Genomic DNA, 23,609 nt, shown 5'->3' with positions numbered 1-23,609 from the left:
CCTCTGAATGGAGCCTTACAGGGGGTTATCAATGACAGGGGGGTGATCAATGACAGGGGGGTGATCAGGGAGTCTATATGGGGTGATCTGGGGTGATCAGGGGTGAATAAGGGGTTAATAAGTGACGGGGGGGGGGTGTAGTGTAGTGTAGTGGTGGTTGGTGCTACTTTACTGAGCTACCTGTGTCCTCTGGTGGTCGATCCAAACAAAGGGGACCACCAGAGGACCAGGTAGTGGGTATATTAGACGCTGTTATCATAACAGCGTCTAATATACCTGTTAGGGGTTAAAACGATCGCCGCTGGCAGGCTGGAGATCGACTCTCTTACCTTCCGTTCCTGTGAGCGCGCGCGCCTGTGTGCGCGCTCACAGGAAATCTCGCGTCTCGCGAGATGACGCACGGATGCGTCCAGGAGGAATGAATCAACCACCTTCCGGACACATCCGTGCGTTAGGCGGTCGGGAGGTGGTTAAGCAGACTGTGATTGTCTATTGTTGTGACTTAGATGAAGATCAGGTCACATTTTATGACCAATTTGTGCAGAAATCCATATCATCCCAAAGGGTTCACATACTTTTTCTTGCAACTGTAATAGAAATATTTCCACAAGTTCAGTTTAGTCGGTTCCACTTCTGGTTTTGGTAACAATTACTGATACAAACAAACGATTTTCGCATTAAATGAATGAAATAAAATTATTATATTTCTTTACTGTTTTGTACCACTAATGTTCTCACATGTAATTATATTAAAAAAAAGCTAAAATATAATTTTCATTACATGCTGAAAGGATCCATATATGGTATCTTTTATATACAGTACTTCTTTTCTTCTCTATAAAAGTATTCCAGGTCAGCATCATTAAAAAATTTTTTCCATATGATTGGAATTTCAATAAATATAACAGATGGCACCAGCAGGTTAGTTGTTTTAGGCTTTTGATTTGCTTATGAATTATTTGAAAATAATAAATGAAATCATATGAAGTGAAGCTGACGTTTATGGTAGTGCCAGACCAGTCACTTTAGGTGATTATGGCTTTTAGTTGCTTATAAAAAGATTTCCTATCCTGTCAGTAACTTTTATATTATAAGAATTTTTAGTCATCCATATGTATTCAACACAGGAATGGAAATCATATGAAAGCAAAAATATAATAAGAGCAGAACAAAAATCATCTACAGCTGTGGATACTTAAAGGATTTTGACCATGCTAATTATTGATTCTGAAAAGGAAGGCACACTAGATCATATCTATGCCCCCTGCACTGGAGATCTGCTGTGTTCTGAATTACTTTTACAGAAGAAGTTTAGCAAATATGACCTAATACAATAAATGCATCAGGTTTCCATTACCAGTCTTCCACTGCTGTGGAGCACAAGGGTGGATTTTATATAACTGACATGTCTTAGATCTGTAATATTAAACAAATGCAGACTCTTGATGGAAGATTTCTGACCAGCATTTCACCTTGTGTGCAATGGAGAGAAGTGGTAGCCTGAGGTCATAGATACCACCAAAATAAAAGGTGGAGCTGAATTTAGCCATTCAGACCCCTTTCTTGTCATGGCAATTTTCTGTTTTTGTTTTTTATTACCTGCCTTAATTTTTATGGGATTAGTTGTACTTTCTATCTGCACCATTTAACATTGCATGCGATGTAGTGGAAAGCTGGGGAAAAAAATCCAAATGGGTGGAATTAGAAGAAAACGCAATTCCGCTACAGTTTTATGAGTTTTGTTTTTATGGTGTTCACTATGCAGTAAAACTGACCCATGCCCTTCATCCTCTGGTCAGTATAATTTCAATGATATCGTGTGTACCATATTTTTCGCCCTATAAGACGCACTACCACCCCCCCACCCAAAAGTGGGGGGAAAATAGCAGTGCGTCTTATGGGGCGAATTCTGCATTTTGCCGAATTTTCAATGATACGCCGCGCCGTGATGCCGGCTGAGAGGGAGGAGGGGCTGGGGGCCGGCATCTGGTTTTATAATGACAGCGGGGCCCGTGCAGTGACTGTATTCTACTACACGGGCCCCGCTCACTGTATATAATCGTATCTGTAGTAACATAGTAACATAGTACATAAGGCCGAAAAAAGACATTTGTCCACCAGTTCTGCCTGTCATCCTGCAAGTTGATCCAGAGGAAGGTAAAAAAAAAAACCTGTGAGGTAGAAGCCAATTTTCCCCACTTTAGGGGAATAAAAAGTTCCTTCCCGACTCCAATCAGGCAATAACTCCCTGGATCAACGACCCCTCTCTAGTAGCTATAGCCTGTAATATTATTACACTCCAGAAATACATCCAGGCTCCTCTTGAATTCCTTTATTGTACTCACCATCTCCTCAGGCAGAGAGTTCCATAGTCTCACTGCTCTTACTGTAAAGAATCCTCTTCTATGTTTGTGTACAAACCTTCTTTCCTCCAGACGCAGAGGATGTCCCCTCGTCACAGTTACAGTCCTGGGGATAAATAGATGATGGGATAGATCTCTGTACTGACCCCTGATATATTTATACATAGTAATTAGATCTCCCCTTAGTCGTCTTTTTTCTAAAGTGAAAAACCCTAATTTTGATAATCTTTGAGGGTACTGTAGTTGCCCCATTCCAGTTATTACTTTAGTTGCCCTCCTCTGAACCCTCTCCAGCTCTGCTATGTCTGCCTTGTTTACAGGAGCCCAGAACTGTACACAGTACTCCATGTGTGGTCTGACTAATGATTTTTAAAGTGTTAGGACTATGTTCTCATCACGGGCATCTATGCCCCTTTTGATGCAACCCATTATCTTATTGGCCTTGGCAGCAGCTGCCTGACACTGGTTTTTGCAGCTTAGTTTGCTGTTTATTAAAATTCCTAGATCTTTTTCCATGTCAGTGTTACCGAGTGTTTTACCATTTAGTATGTACGGGTGACTTGCATTATTCCTTCCCATGTGCATAACCTTACATTTGTCAGTGTTAAACCTCATCTGCCACTTATCTGCCCAAGCCTCCAGTCTATCCAGATCGCTCTTTTATACTGTCCTCTTCCGTGTTAATTACTTTACACAGTTTAGTGTCATCTGCGAAAATTGATATTTTACTATGCAAGCCTTCTACAAGATCATTAATAAATATATTGAAGAGAATAGGGCCTAATACTGACCCCTGAGGTACCCCCCTAGTGACAGTGACCCAATCTGAGTGTGTACCGTTAATAACCACCCTCTGTTTTCTATAATTGAGCCAGTTACTTACCCACATACAGACGTTTTCTCCCAGTCCGAGCATTCTCATTTTATATACTAACCTTTTACAGTGTCAAATGCTTTGGAGAAGTCCAGATATACGACATCCATTGATTCGCTGCTGTCAAGTCTAGAACTTACCTCCTCATAGAAACTGATTAAATTAGTTTGGCATGACCGATCCCTCATGAAGCCATGCTGATATGGCGTTATTTGCTTATTTCCATTGAGATGCTCTAACATAGCATCTCTCAGAAAACCTTCAAACAGTTTACCCACAGCAGATGTTAAACTTACCGGCCTATAGTTTCCAGGCTCTGTTTTTGGACCCTTTTTGAATATTGGCACCACATTTGCTATGCGCCAATCCTGTGGGACATTCCCTGTCAGTATAGAGTCTGTAATTGTAGGCATTGTTAATGTATAAAAATTCTGGGTAATCAGCGCCTGTATTACTTACGGTACAAGCGCTCGGTAGCAGAGAGGAGGGAGGAGGCAGGCCGGGAGGACGGGCACTGGCAGCGTGAGTCACTACGTCATGCGCCCACGCTGCATGCTTCATTCATGAAGTGGGCGGCCTCCTCCCTCCTCTCTCCTACCGAGCGCTTGTAAGTAATACAGGCGCTGATTAACCAGAATTTTTATACATTAACAATGCTTACAATTACAGATACGATTATATACAGTGAGCGGCTCCCGTGTAGTAGAATACAGTCACTGCACAGGCCCCGCTGTCATTATAAAACCAGATGCGACCCCCACCCCCTGTATTGGGGGTCATTCACACTACAGGGACACTGTTATGGAGGGGATCTGTGAATGACACATAGCATAAGATGATATATATGTGTCATCCACAGATCCCCCCCATAACAGTGTCATCCTCTGATCCCCATAACAGTGCCATCCAGAGACCCCAATAAGAGCCATCCAGAGATCCCCATAACAATGTCACCCACAGATCCCCCATAACAGTGTCACCCACAGATCCCCCATAACAGTGTCACCCACAGATCCCCCATAACAGTGTCACCCACAGATCCCCCATAACAGTGTCACCCACAGATCCCCCATAACAGTGTCACCCACAGATCCCCCATAACAGTGTCCTCAACAGATCCCCCATAATAGTGTCATCCACAGACCACCATTAATTCAAAACCCACCAAAAGCACACCTTTTGGTTCAAAATATTTTTTTCTTATTTTCCTCCTCAAAAACCTAGGTGCGTCTTATGCGCAGGTGTGTCTTATAGGGCGAAAAATAGGGTATATAGTTTGTCTTGTGTTTTAATACAGAAAAAAATATTCTGACCGCCATCATTTTTTAAAGTTACATCTATGGAGCTGATCTGTAGTTTTTATTGATACCATTTTGGGGTGTGTAGGATTTTTGATTGCTTTTTAATCAATTTTTGTGGGTAGCTGACTCAAAGAATAAAAGGTATATTGGCCATTTGATATTCCCGTTATGCCATTCGCTGTATGGGTTAAATATTTTTATATTTTAATAGTACAGGCATTTTGGAATAAGGCAAAGTATATGATGTTTAGTTTTTTTCTTGCTGTTTATTTTATTTTTGGGGAAAGGAGGTAATTTTGACTTTGTTTTTTTCTTTTTTTATGCTCCCAAAGGGATCCCAACATGGAATATACCAATAATAGGCCTAGAAGCATTGTACATGTTCTGGCCTACTACTAAGGGCTCATGCACATGAACTTATTTTCTGTCTGCTTCCATTCTGTTTTTTTTGCGGACCGTATGCGGGACTATTTACTTCAATGGGTCTGCAAAAACAATGGAAGGTACTCTGTGTGCATTCCATTTCCGTATTTCCGTTCCGCAAAAAAGTAGTGCATGTCCTATTATTGTCTGCAAATCATGGTCCGAGGCCCCATTCAAGTCAATGGATCCGCAAAAAAATATGGAACGCACAGGGAACACATCCGTATGTCATCTGTATTTTCGCGGATCCTTACTGTAGAAATGCTATGCACAGCCCATATTGCTCATGTGTTTGGTGATTAATAAGTTACTGTTTCCATTTTTCGATCGGCAAAAAACGGATCGCATACGGAAACCATGCAGATATGTTTTGTGGAATAACGGAACGGAGGAGGACTTAAATCAGAGAAGAAAAAAACTCAGATACAGAACTAGGATGTGTGAAAAACGGACCGCAAAACAACAACAGTCGTGTGCATGAGCCCTAGGGAACATCTTTCCAGATCTCAGCAAGGGGAAGGCATTCCTGCCTTGGTTTTTTTTGCCTTTCAGATGTTGTGGTCACACTTGACCACAGCATCTAAGGGGCTGAATGTATGCGATCTGCATTATCGCTGATCGCAGACATTAGCCCCGGGGGTCTGTTATGGCGCTGTCTCCACTCAGTAGTGGGTCGCCATCTTTAAATACTCAACATCCGTGCTATTGCAGTGGATGTCGAGAAGGGGATAACATTTTATAAAGTCTTCTCTTTTGCCTGAAGGCTCACTTTAAGGTTACAGTCACAAGACAGCAAAATAGTGTATTTTTAATGGTGGTTTTTTTCAAGGATGCCTTACTGAAAAACATCCATTGAAAATGGCTCCTTGAATTGTATGGGGGCTGTATGTCTGTGAAAGTGGACGAAATAGGATATGTTTTTTTGACGGCCATTATTCACAGCCATTTAAAAAAAAATTAAATTAAAGAATCGTCCATCATGGGTGACTGTACCCATGTATTATAAAGTCAACCCATGTGGGCAGATATACTAATCCTATAGAAACCATAAACTTAGGCCATGCCCTCCCCCCCCCCTCCATCTTGCCAAGCTATGCCTCCTTGTCAGACTAGTTTTCTAAACCTAGAGGGGCCAAATTGTGAAAACTTTCATACATTTTACACAAGAATCTAGCTGCACTCGTAAATGTGGGCCAATGGGGAAGATTTATCTCAAGGGGAATTTTTGCTGGAATCTGTGTTGCTGTAATTTACTCTAGATTTATCAAAATGTCACACAATGTTTGATAAATGTGAAGAATTTTTAAGTATTACACTTCTGTCTACAGATGTTGCTCCACTTTCTGTGCCAATCCTTTACTGAAGTAACATTGTGAATATTTTTGCAACTTTTCTAAACAAAAGTCTCAGTTGATAAATGTGGTGTGAGTCAGCAGCCAGAGAAAGAGCCATAGCATATGAAAACGGCATCCCCATCTGTGCCTCACCAACTAGGGGCTCTCATTGGTGACGCTCTCCTCAGTTTGAGAAGCACTAGTTTAAACACATCCTAAATGGATGAAATATGAAAATAAATTCACATACCAGGTCCATGGATAGGAATGTAAAAAAATAAAATAAAAAATGCACTCCAATGCAATACACTCTAGGGGACTAAATGTCGTGAACTGTGAGCATGTTTGAAAAGTCCAGTAAATATAGTGCTCCTATATTTAAGCATTGTTTATCCATTCCTAGATAATTTCTAGGAATATAGAAAAAATAAGTCATTTGTGAGTCATTTTCATGATGCATTAGATGTATTAATTTTCACTGCTCTATAACCAATATATAAAATGTAGCTGACGTTGTAAGCATCTAATGGGAGAGCAGTTCCTAGGAGGTAAAAGTAATGTATTTTCCTCATGATGTGCACAGATGTGGTAAGCACAGGGTAATAGCAATGAACTGCAGCATCTATATGCTGCCAGCTTCACAGTAATGGTGATGATAATGACAGAAGCAGTCAGCACACAGTATGGACATTCCATTAGGTATAATTCACACAATTCAGTCTTAAAGGGATCCTGTCACCTCTTTTTACCCTATAGAGACGCGGACATGCACGGCTAGATCGCCGCTAGCGCCACTCAGAGATATGGGACACGTATATTGCGGACATTCTAGCGCCGATCTAGCCGTGCATGTCCGCAGCTCTATAGGGTAAAAAGAGGTGACAGAATCCCTTTAAAAAAGCTGTATGGAATGAACCCTGGCTTTTTTTGCAGAACCTTGGCTATCTAGCACATCTTCAGCAGAACTGGTGGTAGCACAGTGTGAGATGTCTTATATTTGGGCTTCCAGTTGGAGTACAAACATTTTGATTTACTTGGTTATATTTGAAGTTTATTTCCAAAACTAATAATGTTTATTGTATGCTTTTGTTTTAGGATCTGGATCTTATACATATGCATCTGGAAGAAGTGAGGTTTTTTGATCTTTTTGGATATAGTGAGGAAACCGGGTCATGGCTTTGTTTTATGTGCAAGAATCCTGAGAAGGCAACAGGTAATAAAAGGCCATTCATGCTGGGAAACCAAGTGGGGGGGAACCTTATGTTGAAGACATTTAGCTTTTTATTCTCATTAAGACACTATGGCCTAAAAGATGTAGTATGCTATTTTTTTTTTACAATTATCATTAAATACAATCATTTTACACTAGTAGTATACATAAAATGTGCAATCATATTACTACAGTGTATTATAGCTTATAATCATGTGTTAAACTTCAAGGGAACCTGTCACCAGTTTTATGGTGTCCTAACTAAGGGCAACATAAATAAGTGACTGATTCTTTTAGCAAAATGCTGGGTCACTTTCTTTATTAGCATGCGGCATGCAGCATCTTTGTGTGTATATTATGAGGTAACCATCTGTCACACCAGTAAGTGAATACATCTAAGGCACTTTTTAGTAGTTAATGATTGTATATAATTAGTTAGATTATAATCAAATATCCACATGGCAGGTTCCCTTTAAAGAGGTCCTCTTGTTTCACAATGAAGCTGTTTTCTGCCTAGAGTTCTCCAAATACCATATAACTGTTTTCCATTTCACCATTTTTCTTCCTCTGTTTTCTGAATAATTTCATGGGCAGCACAGTGGCTCAGTGGTTAGCACTGGTGCCATGCAGCGGTCCTAGGTTTGAATATGAGCAAGGACAACATCTGCATGGAGTTTATATGTTCTCCCCGTGTTTGCGTGGGTTTCCTCCAGGTACTCCGGTTTCCTCCCACACTCCAAAGATATACTGATAGGGACCTTAGATTGTGAGCCCCTTTGGGGACAGCTAGTGATGTCAATGTCTGTAAAGCGCAGCGGAATGTAGTAGCGCTATATAAGTGCATAAAATAAATCTAGGCAGGACGATTGCATGTAGAACTTCCTGTTTTCATCGGCTTCCTACTGGGTTTTCTGAACAAACCCAGCATGCTTTTTTCTGTAATGTTTCACAGGTCTTGCACCACCTGCCATTATTTCCTCTCTAATAGTCACACCCCTACACTTCCATGTTAGTAAGGCCTCATGCACACGACCGTTGTTCTGGTCCGCATCCGAGCTGCAGTTTTTGCGACTCGGGTGCGGACCCATTCACTTCACTGGGGCCGCAAAAGATGCGGACAGCACTCCGTATGCTGTCCGCATCCGTTGGTCCATTCCGTGGCCCAGCAAAAAAAAATATAACATGTCCTATTCTTGTCCGATTTGCAGACAAGAATAGGCATTTCTACAATGGGCCGCCTGTTCACACGGGCGGCTTCCGTGTTTTGCGGATCAGCAATTTGCTGACTGCAAAAAACAGAACAGTCGTGTGCATGAGGCCTTAGGCGGAGCAAGCCCTGTAAAACAGAGCAAAGCATACTGGATTTGGTTAGAAAACCCAACATGAAGCCTGATGAACACGATGAAAGTAGGAAATTCTGCATGTAAACACAATGCCAAGATGAGCTGATTCAGAAACAGTAGAAAGAAAGTGCTGACATTAAAAAAAAAAAAGTATATGGGGCAAAATATACAATGTTTCTGTAAAAAAAAAAATTCACATGACAGAATAACATACCAGTAGCATACCACGTTTTTCTGTCCTGCAACAACAACATATAGAAATGTATACTTTTTTTTATATTGTAGTGAATGGGAGATGGATGGAAACATAAGACAATACGTTTCCATCTGTTAAACGTATCCGTTTATTTCAGATAGTGCCTTCATATCTTCAAATCTTTATTTTAAAAAAGGTGTCACAAAAATGTTTTCTTTTTTTGTTTAAAAAAAGGGACACAAACGTATTGAAACATATGCACATCCATCAAACGTATATGTTAAAAAAAACGGAGAGAACCACAAAATTACATGCATTTGTATCCATTTTTTTACTGTATGTCTAGATGTATCTGCCGGACGTATAGCAAAAACGAGATGTGAGCAGTCCTTAACAGTCCAGGCCAGCCGCCTGTCTTACTTCCCTAAACATTCTAAGGTTTCTGTCACACAGCGCAGTTGTGATGCAGTTGTGAAGCAGTTAAACATGCATTCACAACACAGTTTTTAAAAGTAGGGAGCTGCAATTAATGAAATCATTAGGTGGTAAACTGAGTGAATTATAGCTGGGTTGTGAATGCATGTTGGTTGATGCTGTATCTGCATGCAGTCAACTGCATGGAGTTTTCAACTGCACCACAGCTGCTCTGTGTGACAGGACCCTTAGGTTGGGTTCACACAGACGTTGCGGGAAAATGTGCGGGTGCGTTGCGGGAACACACGCGATTTTTCCGCGCAAGTGCAAAACATTGTAATGCGTTTTGCACTCGCGTGAGAAAAATCGCGCATGTTTGGTACCCAAAACCCGAATTTCCTCACAGAAGTTCGGGCTTGGGATCGGTGTTCTGTAGATTGTATTATTTTCCCTTATAACATGGTTATAAGGGAAAATAATAGCATTCTGAATACAGAATGCATAGTAAAATAGCGCTGGAGGGGTTAAAAAAAATAAAAAATAATTTAACTCACCTTAGTCCACTTGATCGCGCTGCCGGCATCTCTTTCTGTCTCCTTCTTTGCTGATTGTAGGAACAGGACCTGTGGTGACGTCACTCCGGTCGTCACATGGTCCATCACATGATCCATCACCATGATAAAAGATCATGTGATGGACCATGTGACGATCGGAGTGACGTCACCACAGGTCCTGTTCCTACAATCAGCAAAGAAGGAGACAGAAGGAGATGCCGGCAGCGCGATCAAGTGGACTAAGGTGAGTTAAATTATTATTATTTTTTTTTAACCCCTCCAGCGCTATTTTACTATGCATTCTGTATTCAGAATGCTATTATTTTCCTTTATAACCATGTTATAAGGGGACATAATAATGATCGGGTCTCCATCCCGATTGTCTCCTAGCAACCAGGCGTGAAAATCGCACCGCATCCGCACTTGCTTGCGGATGCTTGCGATTTTCACGCAGCCCCATTCACTTCTATGGGGCCTGCGTTGCGTGGAAAACGCACAATATAGAGCATGCTGCGATTTTCACGCAACGCATAAGTGATGCGTGAAAATCACTGCTCATGTGCACAGCCCCATAGAAATGAATGGGTCCAGATTCAGTGCGGGTGCAATGCGTTCACCTCCCGCATTGCACCCGCGCGGAATACTCGCCCGCGTGAACTCAGCCTTATGGTGTTAGCACACAGTGCAGTTGTGCTGTAGTTGAAAACTTAATGCAGTAGGCTTCCTAAGGTTACTTTGTCAATAAACATGCATTCACAACGCAGTTGTAGAATTTAGCCCTTAATTAACCCCTTCTACCCCGGGCCAGTTTTCACCCTCCTGCCCAGGTCATTTTTTGCAAATCTGACATGTGTCAATTTATGTGGTGATAACTTTGTAACACTTTTACTTATCCAAGCCATTCTAAGAGTGTTTTCTCATGACACTTCATGACAGTCATAAATTAGAGTGAATATATTTCACCTTTATTTATGAAAAAATCCCAAATTTACCAAAAGATTTCAATTTCTCTGCTTTTAAAACAGAAAGTGATACCTCATAAAATGTTTATTACTTAACATTCCCCATATGTCTACTTTATGTTGGCATCATTTTGTAAAATGTAATTTTTATATTTTTTTGGACGTTAGAAGGCTTCGAATTTTATAAGCAATTCTTAAAAATTTTAAGAAAATTTCCCAGCCCACTTTTTAAGGACCAGTGCAGGTCTGAAGTCACTTTGTGGGGCTTACATAGTAGAAACCCCCCATAAATTACCCAATGATAGAAACTTCACCCCTCAAGTTATTCAAAACTGATTTTACAAACTTTGTTAACCCTTTAGGTATTTCACAAGAATGAAAGGAAAGATTTTTGGCAGATTTTCCATTTTAATTATTTTTTTTCTTTAACACATCAAGGGTTAAAAGCCAAACAAAAGTCAATATTTACCTTGATTCTGCGGTTTACAGAAACACCCCATATGTGGTTGTAAACTGATGTAAGGGCACAAGTCAGGGCACAAAAGGAAAGGCGCGCAGTATGCTTTTTGAAGGCGGACTGGTTTTTAGACACCATGTCCCATTTGAAGCCCCCCTAATGCACCTCTACAGTAGAAACTCTCAAAAAGTGACCCCATTTTGGAAACTATGGGTTAAGGTGACAGTTTTATTGGTACTATTTTGGGTACATATGATTTTTTTAATTGCTCTATATTATGTTTTTTGTGAGACAAGGTAATGGCTGTTCTGGCACACTTTTCATTTTTTGTTTTCTACAATGTTCATCTGACAGGTTTAATCATGTGCTATTTTTATACAGCAGATTGTTACGGACGCGATGATATCAAATATGTCTACCCTCTTTGTTTGTTTCAGTTTTCAGTTTGAATTTTTTTTTTCTGAACACCATATTGTTTATATTTTTCAGCTGATTGTCCTGTGCAGGGGCTTGTTTTTTGCAGGAAGAGTTGAAGTTTTTATTGGTACAATTTTTGGGTACATATGATTTTTTTGATCATTCATTATTACACTTTATGGGGCAAGGTGACCAAAAAATTGGTTGTTTTGGCACAGTTTTTATTTATTTATTTTTACAGCATTCACCTGAGGGTTTAGGTCATGCAATATTTTAGCATTTAACTTAACTTAACTTCCTGCCTCCTAGCTTGTTACTTTTATGTGTCAGGGCACCAGTAGGAGGCAAGTGTCAGCAGGTCCAGCACGGAAGTGTGCAAGTGTCGGCAGGCCATGCCCGGAGGCGGCAAGTGTCGGCAGGCCATGCCCGGAGGCGGCAAGTGTCGGCAGGCCATGCCCGGAGGCGGCAAGTGTCGGCAGGCCATGCCCGGAGGCGGCAAGTGTCGGCAGGCCATGCCCGGAGGCGGCAAGTGTCGGCAGGCCATGCCCGGAGGCGGCAAGTGTCGGCAGGCCAAGCGCGGAGTCGGCAAGTGTCGGCAGGCCAAGCGCAGAGGCGGCAAGTGTCGGCAGGCCATGCCCGGAGGCGGCAAGTGTCGGCAGGCCATGCCCGGAGGCGGCAAGTGTCGGCAGGCCATGCCCGGAGGCGGCAAGTGTCAGCAGGCCATGCCCGGAGGCGGCAAGTGTCGGCAGGCCATGCCTGGAGGCAGCAAGTGTCGGCAGGCCATGCCCGGAGGCGGCAAGTGTCAGGAGGCCATGCCCGGAGGCGGCAAGTGTCGGCAGGCCATGCCCGGAGGCGGCAAGTGTCGGCAGGCCATGCTCGGAGGCGGCAAGTGTCAGCAGGCCTTGCCCAGAGGTGGAAAGTGTCAGGAGGCCATGCACAGAGGCAGCAGGCCGCAGACACGGAATCAACAAGCCAGGCACAGAAGCCATGAGGCGGCACGCCGGGCACAGAAGCCATGAGGCGGCACGCTGGGCACAGAAACCATGAGGCGGCACGCCGGGCACAGAAGCCATGAGGCGTCATGCCGGGTACAGAAGCCATGAGGTGGCATGCCAGGCACAGAAGCCATGAGGCGGCACAATGAGCCCAGGCACAGTATAATTTTTCCCAGATAAAGGAAATAATCAGACAAACTAAGCAAGGTTCCTAGACTTGAAAAGATTTAAGTCTGCGACCTTGGCAATTGAATGCAGCCTGAAAATTTTAACTCCACATTCAGTCCTCAAACAGGTGATGCTACTATCGTTTGAGTTCCCATTTAGATCCACACACGGGTCCTTAATTAAAGTAATTAGAACTGTTGAGGCAATCCAGCTGCTGGTTAAACACATGTCTGGTTTACTTACCTGACAAGTAGTTAGCCTGGTTTACTTACCAATCTTGGCATATGTGCTGCCAAAGCAAGCACCAATATTTTCACGCAGCTTCTGCCAACACCTCCAACACCTGCATACAGAGCGTTGTAAAGGAGAGGGGAAAAGGCCCCTTTCGAGCTGCTGACTTTTTCAGGCGCACTGAGGCGTGATCCTGCTGAACTCCACATGCACAGAGGCAGGGTTAAGGAACAGCAGATCTAAGCTCCATAACCCATAGCCATCCATAGTGAGGTAACCACCAGCTGCATTACTCACTTCATCAGGGTTGGGAGCAAGCCAGGGGACCTCCGCATAAGAGGTACTGGCACAGCCACTTAAAGGGTAGGAAGGATGAGGATGAACCCAACGATTGAACCCTGGCCATCAGAGAACCCACCTATAGGCTTGGACTCCACAGAGTCAGGCAGCAAGCCATGCACCACAAGGTGGGTCCCGGGCTGTTAAGGGACCTCTACCCCGAGAGGTTTAAACAAGGCCCGACACCCCCTGATCCTATTGCCAGCCTTAGGCCCTAAAAGTTTTTGTAGAATCTCTTCAACCCTAGAGTAGCGAACCTCTCTGCATCCTTCCAGGAACAGTACAGGAAGAACACTGGTGGGTGGAGGTGGGAGGGACCTTTTTAACCTCTGTTTCCTGTCCCAAGAAGTTCAAAGGGGAACATCCTCCTGTTGTGCTGTCATTAGGGATGAACTGGAAAAAGATGTTTTAGTGTCTCCATATTCTGAGAGCTATCGTTTTTTATTTATTTTTTGAGCGATTGTCTTATGTAGGGGCTCCTGTTTTGCAGGATGAGGTGACTGTTTTATTGGTACCATTTTAGGGGCATATGCCGTTTTGATAGCTTGGTGTTGCACTTTTTGTGATGTAAGGTGACAAAAATGGCAGTTTTTTTAATGGTGTTTATCTGACGGGGTATATTATGGGATATATTTATAGAGTCGGTCGTTACAGACGCGGTGATACCTAATATGTGTATTTTTTTTTTTTTTTCTTTTTTTATTATAAAATCAGGGGAAAGGGGCGTTTTTTTTCTTTTTTTACTTTTTTTTAAATTAAAAACACTTTTTAAAAAAACTTTATTTCTTTCCAACTATGGGACTTCAACTTTTGAGGGTCTGATCCCCTCTGCAATAAATTACAATACATCTGTATTGTAATGCATTGCCTGTCAGTGTATTACACTGAGTAATACACTAACAGGCTGCCTAGGAAACCCAGCCTGGGGCTGGATCTCCTCGGCCCTGTAGAAGGCAGGTCCCGATGCCTTGCAAAGCATTGGGCTGCCTTCTTACACATCGGGTACCCGCCACAGCAGCGCAGGGACCCGATGGGCTCCCTCACCCGCCGCAAATACTAGAAAGGGTTAATCCGCCGGCATCAGCTTTTACAGCGATACCGGTGGATACAGCAGGGGCCCGGCTATCAGGGACTGCCGGGCCTCTGCAGTGATCACCATGATGTAATAGTACGTCAAAATGCTGCAAGTCACCTGCCACCATGACGTAGTATTACATCATGTGTCGGGAAGGGGCTAAACACTGGTGTTCTGCACATCAGAAATCATCTAAATGATTTCATTAAAAGGGTTGTCTCACTTCAGGAAATGGTGTTTATCACATAGACAAAGTTAATAGAAGGCCATTACTAATGTATTGTGATTGTCCATATTGCCACCTTTGCTTGCTTGATTCCTTTTTTCTATCATATTATACACTGCTAGTATCCAAGGGTTACAACCACTCTGCAATCCAGCAGTGGTGGCCGTTCTTGCACACTATAGGAAATACACTGGCCTATGTGTACTTCCACAGTCCTGGCCACCAGAGAGTCTATAGTGTGCAAGCACAGCCACTGCTGATGGATTGCAGGGTGGTCATAACCATGGAAACGAGCAGTGTATAATTAGATGGAAAAATAATCAAGCCAGCAAAGTACTCAATATGGACAATTACAACACATTAGTAAGTGCCTTGTATTAACTTTGTCTACATGATAAATTCCATTTTCTAAAGTGAGACAATCTCTTTAATTGCAGCTGACTACAATTAAAAACTGCGTTATGAATGCATGTTTGTTGATGCATTAACTGCAACACCCTTACAAGGTTCTTACCAGGTTATATTTATCTTGTGTTACTTCCCTGTCTGTACTGACCAGGAGTAGGGATGAGCGAACCCGAACTGTATAGTTCGGGTTCGTACCGAATTTTGGGGTGTCCGTGACACGGACCCGAACCCGAACATTTTCGTAAAAGTCCGGGTTCGGGTTCGGTGCTTTCTTGGCGCTTTTTGAAAGGCTGCAAAGCAGCCAATCACCAAGCATCATACTACTTGCCCCAAGAGGCCATCACAGCCTTGCCTACTATTAGCATGGCTGTGATTGGCCAGTGCAGCATGTGACCCAGCCTCTATATAAGCTTGGGTCACCTAGCGCTGCACGTCACTCTGCTGATACAAATGTAGGGAGAGGTTGCAGCTGCGACGTTAGGGCGAGATTAGGCAGTGATTAACTCCTCCAAAAGACTTCATTCAGTGATCGATCTACAGCTGTGGATCATTGAACTGCTGCTATTCAATTGCTCAGTGTTTTTAGGCTGCCCAGAGCGTTTTTCAGTCACTTTTTTCTGGGGTGATCGGTGGCCATTTTGTGGCTTGTGGTGCGCCAGCACAAGCTGCCACCAAGTACATTTAACCATCAATAGTGTGGTTATTTTTTGCTATATCCTACATCAGGGTCAAGCTGTCATCAAGTGCATTTAACCATCAATAGTGTGGTTATTTTTTGGCCATATACTACATCAGGGGCAAGCTGAGCCTGTCCCCCAAGTGCATTTAACCATCAATAGTGTGGTTATTTTTTGATATATCCTACATCAGGGTCAAGCTTTCATCAAGTGCATTTAACCATCAATAGTGTGGTTATTTTTTGGCCATATACCACATCAGGGGCAAGTTGAGACTGTCACAAGTGCATTTAACCATCAATAGTGTGGTTATTTTTTGGCCATATACTACATCAGGGGCAAGTTGAGCCTGTCACCCAGCGCCTAAAAATTAGGCCTCACATTTATATTCATCCAAATCTGTCATTGCTGCTTTAGCTGGTCAAGTTATTTAGTGTCCGTCAAAGCACAGTTTTTGTTCTGGGTTGAAAAACAATTCCCAATTTTGCAATTCTCAAAATTAGTGGTTTCTGCTGTAAAAGGCCTACTTTAAATCTATCCCTAAAAGGGTAGATTAGATTCAAGGTGCTGATAGGGTCATTCTCAAGAACTTCACACACACGCTACAGTGCAGATCCAAGTCTAATTCTGTGATTAAACATATACCTGTCACCCAGCGCCTAAAAAATAGGCCTCACATTTATATTCATCCAAATCTGTCATTACTGTTTTAGCTGGTCAAGTTATTTAGTGTCCGTCAAAGCACAGTTTTTGTTCTGGGTTGAAAAACAATTCCCAATTTTGCAATTCTCAAAATTAGTGGTTTCTGCTGTATCAGGCCTACTTTAAATCTATCCCTAAAAGGGTAGATTAGATTCAAGGTGCTGATAGGGTCATTCTCAAGAACTTCACACACACGCTACAGTGCAGATCCAAGTCTAATTCTGTGATTAAACGTATACCTGTCACCCAGCGCCTAAAAAATAGGCCTCACATTTATATTCATCCAAATCTGTCATTACTGTTTTAGCTGGTCAAGTTATTTAGTGTCCGTCAAAGCACAGTTTTTGTTCTGGGTTGAAAAACAATTCCCAATTTTGCAATTCTCAAAATTAGTGGTTTCTGCTGTATCAGGCCTACTTTAAATCTATCCCTAAAAGGGTAGATTAGATTCAAGGTGCTGATAGGGTCATTCTCAAGAACTTCACACACACGCTACAGTGCAGATCCAAGTCTAATTCTGTGATTAAACGTATACCTGTCACCCAGCGCCTAAAAAATAGGCCTCACATTTATATTCATCCAAATCTGTCATTACTGTTTTAGCTGGTCAAGTTATTTAATGTCCAACAAAGCACAGTTTTTGTTCTGGGTTGAAAAACAATTCCCAATTTTGCGATTCTCAAAATTTGTGGTTTCTGCTGTAAAAGGCCTACTTTAAATCTATCCCTAAAAGGGTAGATTAGATTCAAGGTGCTGATAGGGTCATTCTCAAGAACTTCACACACGCTACAGTGCAGATCCAAGTCTAATTCTATGATTAAACGTATACCTGTCACCCAGCGCCTAAAAAATAGGCCTCACATTTATATTCATCCAAATCTGTCATTACTGTTTTAGCTGGTCAAGTTATTTAGTGTCCGTCAAAGCACAGTTTTTGTCCTGGGTTGAAAAACAATTCCCAATTTTGCAATTCTCAAAATTAGTGGTTTCTGCTGTATCAGGCCTACTTTAAATCTATCCCTAAAAGGGTAGATTAGATTCAAGGTGCTGATAGGGTCATTCTCAAGAACTTCACACACACGCTACTGTGCAGATCCAAGTCTAATTCTGTCCGTAAACGTATACCTGTCACCCAGCGCCTAAATAATAGGCCTCAAATTTGTATTCAACTAGTGTAATACGGTACCTAAATAGATAGCCAGATAGTGTTAGGTGTCTGTAAAAAAAGGCCTGATTTTGAATTCAATACATTGGCCCGAATAATATTTTTCTTATTGTGGTGAACGGTAACAATGAGGAAAACATCTAGTAAGGGACACGGACATGGTCGTGGTGGTGTTAGTGGACCCTCTGGTGCTGGGAGAGGAAGTGGCCGTTCTGCCACAGCCACACGTCCTAGTGTACCAACTACCTCAGGTCCCAGTAGCCGCCAGAATTTACAGGGATATTTGGTGGGGCCCAATGCCGTTCTAAGGATGGTAAGGCCTGAGCAGGTACAGGCATTAGTCAATTGGGTGGCCGACAGTGCATCCAGCACGTTCACATTATCTCCCACCCAGTCTTCTGCAGAAAGCGCACAGATGGCGCATGAAAACCAAGCCCATCAGTCTGTCACATCACCCCCATGCATATCAGGGAAACTGTCTGAGCTTCAAGTTATGCAGCAGTCTCTTATGCTGTTTGAAGACTCTGCTGCCAGGGTTTCCCAAGGGCATCCACCTAGCCCTTCCCCAGGGGTGGAAGAGATAGAATGCACTAACCCACAACCACTTATGTTTCCTGATGATGAGGACATGGGAATACCACCTCAGCACGTCTCTGATGATGACGAAACACAGGTGCCAACTGCTGCGTCTTTCTGCAGTGTGCAGACTGAACAGGAGGTCAGGGATCAAGACTGGGTGGAAGACGATTCAGGGGACGATGAGGTCCTAGACCCCACATGGAATGAAGGTCGTGCCACTGACTTTCACAGTTCGGAGGAAGAGGCAGTGGTGAGACCGAGCCAACAGCGTAGCAAAAGACAAAGAGGGAGCAGTGGGCAAAAGCAGAACACAAAAGCAGAACACCCGCCGCCAAGAGACTCCGCCTGCTACTGACCGCCGCCATCTGGGACCGAGCACCCCAAAGGCAGCTTCAAGGAGTTCCCTGGCATGGCACTTCTTCAAACAATGTGCTGACGACAAGACCCGAGTGGTTTGCACGCTGTGCCATCAGAGCCTGAAGCGAGGCATTAACGTTCTGAACCTTAGCACAACCTGCATGACCAGGCACCTGCATGCAAAGCATGAACTGCAGTGGAGTAAACACCTTAAAAACAAGGAAGTCACTCAGGCTCCCCCTGCTACCTCTTCTGCTGCTGCCGCCTCGGCCTCTTCTGCTGCTGCCGCCGCCTCGGCCTCTTCCTCTGCCTCTGGAGGAACGTTGGCACCTGCCGCCCAGCAAACATGGGATGTACCACCAACACCACCACCTGCGTCACCAAGCATCTCAACCATGTTACACGGCAGCGTTCAGCTCTCCATCTCACAAACATTTGAGAGAAAGCATAAATTCCCACCTAGCCACCCTCGATCCCTGTCCCTGAATGCCAGCATTTCTAAACTACTGGCCTATGAAATGCTGTCATTTAGGCTGGTGGACACAGACAGCTTCAAACAGCTCATGTCGCTTGCTGTCCCACAGTATGTTGTTCCCAGCCGGCACTACTTCTCCAAGAGAGCCGTGCCTTCCCTGCACAACCAAGTATCCGATAAAATCAAGTGTGCACTGCGCAACGCCATCTGTGGCAAGGTCCACCTAACCACAGATACGTGGACCAGTAAGCACGGCCAGGGACGCTATATCTCCCTAACTGCCAAGGATCGCAGGGCAACATTCTTTGCCTCCTGTCTCCTCCTCCTCCTACTCAGCTTCCTCCTCCTCTTCTTCCACCTGCTCATCCAGTCAGCCACACACCTTCACCACCAACTTCAGCACAGCCCGGGGTAAACGTCAGCAGGCCGTTCTGAAACTCATATGTTTGGGGGACAGGCCCCACACCAAACAGGAGTTGTGGGGGGGTATAGAACAACAGACGAGTGGTTGCTGGCGGTGAGCCTCAAGCCCGGCCTGGTGGTGTGCGATAATGGGCGAAATCTCGTTGCAGCTCTGGGACTAGCCGGTTTGACGCACATCCCTTGCCTGGCGCATGTGCTGAATTTGGTGGTGCAGAAGTTCATTCGCAACTACCCCGACATGTCAGAGCTGCTGCATAAAGTGCGGGCCGTCTGTTTGCGCTTCCGGCGTTCACATCCTGCCGCTGCTCGCCTGTCTGCGCTACAGCGTAACTTCGGCCTTCCCGCTCACCGCCTCATATGCGACGTGCCCACCAGGTGGAACTCCACCTTACACATGCTGGACAGACTGTGCGAGCAGCAGCAGGCCATAGTGGAGTTTCAGCTGCAGCACGCACGGGTCAGTCGCACTGCGGAACAGCACCACTTCACCACCAATGACTGGGCCTCCATGCGAGACTTGTGTGCCCTGTTGCGCTGTTTCGAGTACTCCACCAACATGGCCAGTGGCGATGACGCCGTTATCAGCATTACAATACCACTTCTATGTCTCCTTGAGAAAACACTTAGGGCGATGATGGAAGAGGAGGTGGCCCAGGAGGAGGAGGAGGAAGAGGGGTCATTTTTAGCACTTTCAGGCCAGTCTCTTCGAACTGACTCAGAGGGAGGTTTTTTGCAACAGCATAGGCCAGGTACAAATGTGGCCAGACAGGGCCCACTACTGGAGGACGAGGATGAGGAGGAGGTGGAGGAGGATGAGGATGAAGTAGGTTCACAGCGGGCTGGCACCCAATGCAGCTCGGGCCCATCACTGGTGCGTGGCTGGGGGGAAACGCAGGACGATGACGATACGCCTCCCACAGAGGACAGCTTGTCCTTACCTCTGGGCAGCCTGGCACACATGAGCGACTACATGCTGCAGTGCCTGCGCAACGACAGCAGAGTTGCCCACATTTTAACGTGTGTGGACTACTGGGTTGCCACCCTGCTGGATCCACGGTACAAAGACAATGTGCCCACCTTACTTCATGCACTGGAGCGTGATAGTAAGATGCGCGAGTACAAGCGCACGTTGGTAGACGCGCTACTGAGAGCATTCCCAAATGTCACAGGGGAACAAGTGGAAGCCCAAGGCGAAGGCAGAGGAGGAGCAAGAGGTCGCCAACGCAGCTGTGTCACGGCCAGCTCCTCTGAGGGCAGGGTTAGCATGGCAGAGATGTGGAAAAGTTTTGTCACCACGCCACAGCTAACTGCACCACCACCTGATACGGAATGTGTTAGCAGGAGGCAACATTTCAATAACATGGTGGAACAGTACCTGTGCACAACCCTCCACGTACTGACTGATGGTTCGGCCCCATTCAACTTCTGGGTCTCCAAATTGTCCACGTGGCCAGAGCTAGCCTTTTATGCCTTGGAGGTGCTGGCCTGCCCGGCGGCCAGCGTTTTGTCTGAACGTGTATTCAGCACGACAGGGGGCGTCATTACAGACAAACGCAGCCGCCTGTCTACAGCCAATGTGGAGAAGCTAACGTTCATAAAAATGAACCAGGCATGGATCCCACAGGACCTGTCCATCCCTTGTGCAGATTAGACATTAACTACCTCCCCTTAACAATATATTATTGTACTCCAGGGCACTTCCTCATTCAATCCTATTTTTATTTTCATTTTACTATTATATTGCGGGGCAACCCAAAGTTGAATGAACCTCTCCTCTGTCTGGGTGCCGGGGCCTAAAAATATCTGACAGTGGCCTGTTCCAGTGGTGGGTGACATGAAGCCTGATTCTCTGCTATGACATGCAGACTGATTCTCTGCTGACATGAAGCCAGATTCTCTGTTACGGGACCTCTCTCCTCTGCCTGGGTGCCTGGGCCTAAATATCTGACAATGGACTGTTCCAGTGTTGGGTGACGTAAAGCCTGATTCTCTGCTATGACATGCAGACTGATTCTCTGCTGACATGAAGCCAGATTCTCTGTTATGGGACCTCTCTCCTCTGCCTGGGTGCCGGGGCCTAAAAATATCTGACAGTGGCCTGTTCCAGTGGTGAGTGACGTGAAGCCTGATTCTCTGCTATGACATGAAGACTGATTCTCTGCTGACATGAAGCCAGATTCTCTGTTACGGGAACTCTCTCCTCTGCCTGGGTGCCTGGGCCTAAATATCTGACAATGGACTGTTCCAGTGTTGGGTGACGTAAAGCATGATTCTCTGCTATGACATGCAGACTGATTCTCTGCTGACATGAAGCCTGAATCTCTGTTATGAGACCTCTCTCCTCTGTCTGGGTGCCGGGGCCTAAAAATATCTGACAGTGGCCTGTTCCAGTGGTGGGTGACGTGAAGCCTGATTCTCTGCTATGACATGAAGACTGATTCTCTGCTGACATGAAGCCAGATTCTCTGTTACGGGACCTCTCTCCTCTGCCTGGGTGCCTGGGCCTAAATATCTGACAATGGAATGTTCCAGTGTTGGGTGACATAAAGCATGATTCTCTGCTAGGATATGAAGACTGATTCTCTGCTGACTTGAAGCCAGATTCTCTGTTACGGGACCTCTCTCCTCTGCCTGGATACCGGGGCTAAATATATGACAATGGACTGTTACAGTGGTGGGTGACGTGAAGCCAGATTCTCTGCTATGGCATGAAGAGACTGATTCTCTGCTGACGTGAAGCCTGATTCTCTGCTATGGGACCTCTCTCCAATTGATATTGGTTAATTTTTATTTATTTTATTTTTATTTTAATTCATTTCCCTATCCACATTTGTTTGCAGGGGATTTACCTACATGTTGCTGCCTTTTGCAGCCCTCTAGCTCTTTCCTGGGCTGTTTTACAGCCTTTTTAGTGCCGAAAAGTTCGGGTCCCCATTGACTTCAATGGGGTTCGGGTTCGGGACGAAGTTCGGGTCGGGTTCGGATCCCGAACCCGAACATTTCCGAGAAGTTCGGCCGAACTTCTCGAACCCGAACATCCAGGTGTTCGCTCAACTCTAACCAGGAGTTCTCTAGAGAAGATTCTAGACTAGCCAGTACTATTGCAGCCAGTGCTGCGTATACAGACTCTGTGCAGCGTAATTGTCTTTAAAATAGTGACAGTCAAATTCTCCAGCAATTAACTGAGATTAAAAATCTACGAAAAGTGAATAACCTTCAACTTTATTTCAGACAAAAATATCTATAAGGCCTCATGCACACGACCGTATGTATTTTGCGGTCTGCAAAAACGGATCCACAAAAAATATAGATGACGTCCGTGTGCATTCCGTATTTTGCGGAGCAGGACAGCTGGCCCCTAATAGAACAGTACTATCCTTGTCCGTAATGCGGACAATAATAGAACATGTTCTATTTTTTAGCAGAACGGAAATACGGACATACGAAAAACGGAATGCACAAAGAGTAACTTCCGTTTTTTTTGCGGACCCATTGAAATTAATGGTTCCGCATATGGTCCGCAAAAAACCCTCAATGGAGACGGAAAGAAAATACGTTCGTGTGCATGATTTAACTTTGTTCGTGCGGACCGCGTACCATCTCTTTCGGGAAAGTCCAAAGGCGGCGGCATCTGCTTCTACATCAGTGCTACCTGGTGCCCTAATGTCTCCCTCTTAGAACGGATATGCACTGCGAACCTTGAGGCGCTCCTCATCAACTGCAGGCCGGCCTACTCGCCAAGGGAGTTCTCTTCGTACGTGCTGGTGGGTGTTTACATCCCCCCCGACGCTGACAACGGTAATGCCCTACAGGCCCTCAGCGATACCATCACAAACTGGGAGTCGGCCCTTCCTGGCTCACTGTTCATCGTGTTGGGTGATTTTAGAAAAGCGGACCTCCATCGTGTCCTACCACGCTACTCCCAGCACATTGATTGTCCC

The 23,609-nt window shown here is 44.6% G+C and overlaps 1 protein-coding gene across 1 annotated transcript in view; it reads left to right on the top strand.

Moving 5' to 3' along the window:
- The window catches only part of VEPH1 (ventricular zone expressed PH domain containing 1), a 662,929-nt gene that overhangs the window by 524,692 nt on the left and 114,628 nt on the right, over positions 1-23,609 (top strand). The window contains exon 12 of the mRNA XM_040428144.1: positions 7,391-7,508. Within this exon, the coding sequence (XP_040284078.1) occupies positions 7,391-7,508 (118 nt within the window). The remainder of the gene's footprint in view (positions 1-7,390; positions 7,509-23,609) is intronic.

Source organism: Bufo bufo, chromosome 4, assembly GCF_905171765.1.
Source record: "Bufo bufo chromosome 4, aBufBuf1.1, whole genome shotgun sequence".
Classification (NCBI taxonomy): Eukaryota; Metazoa; Chordata; class Amphibia; order Anura; family Bufonidae; genus Bufo; species Bufo bufo.
This window is presented reverse-complemented; position numbering and strand designations above follow the sequence as displayed.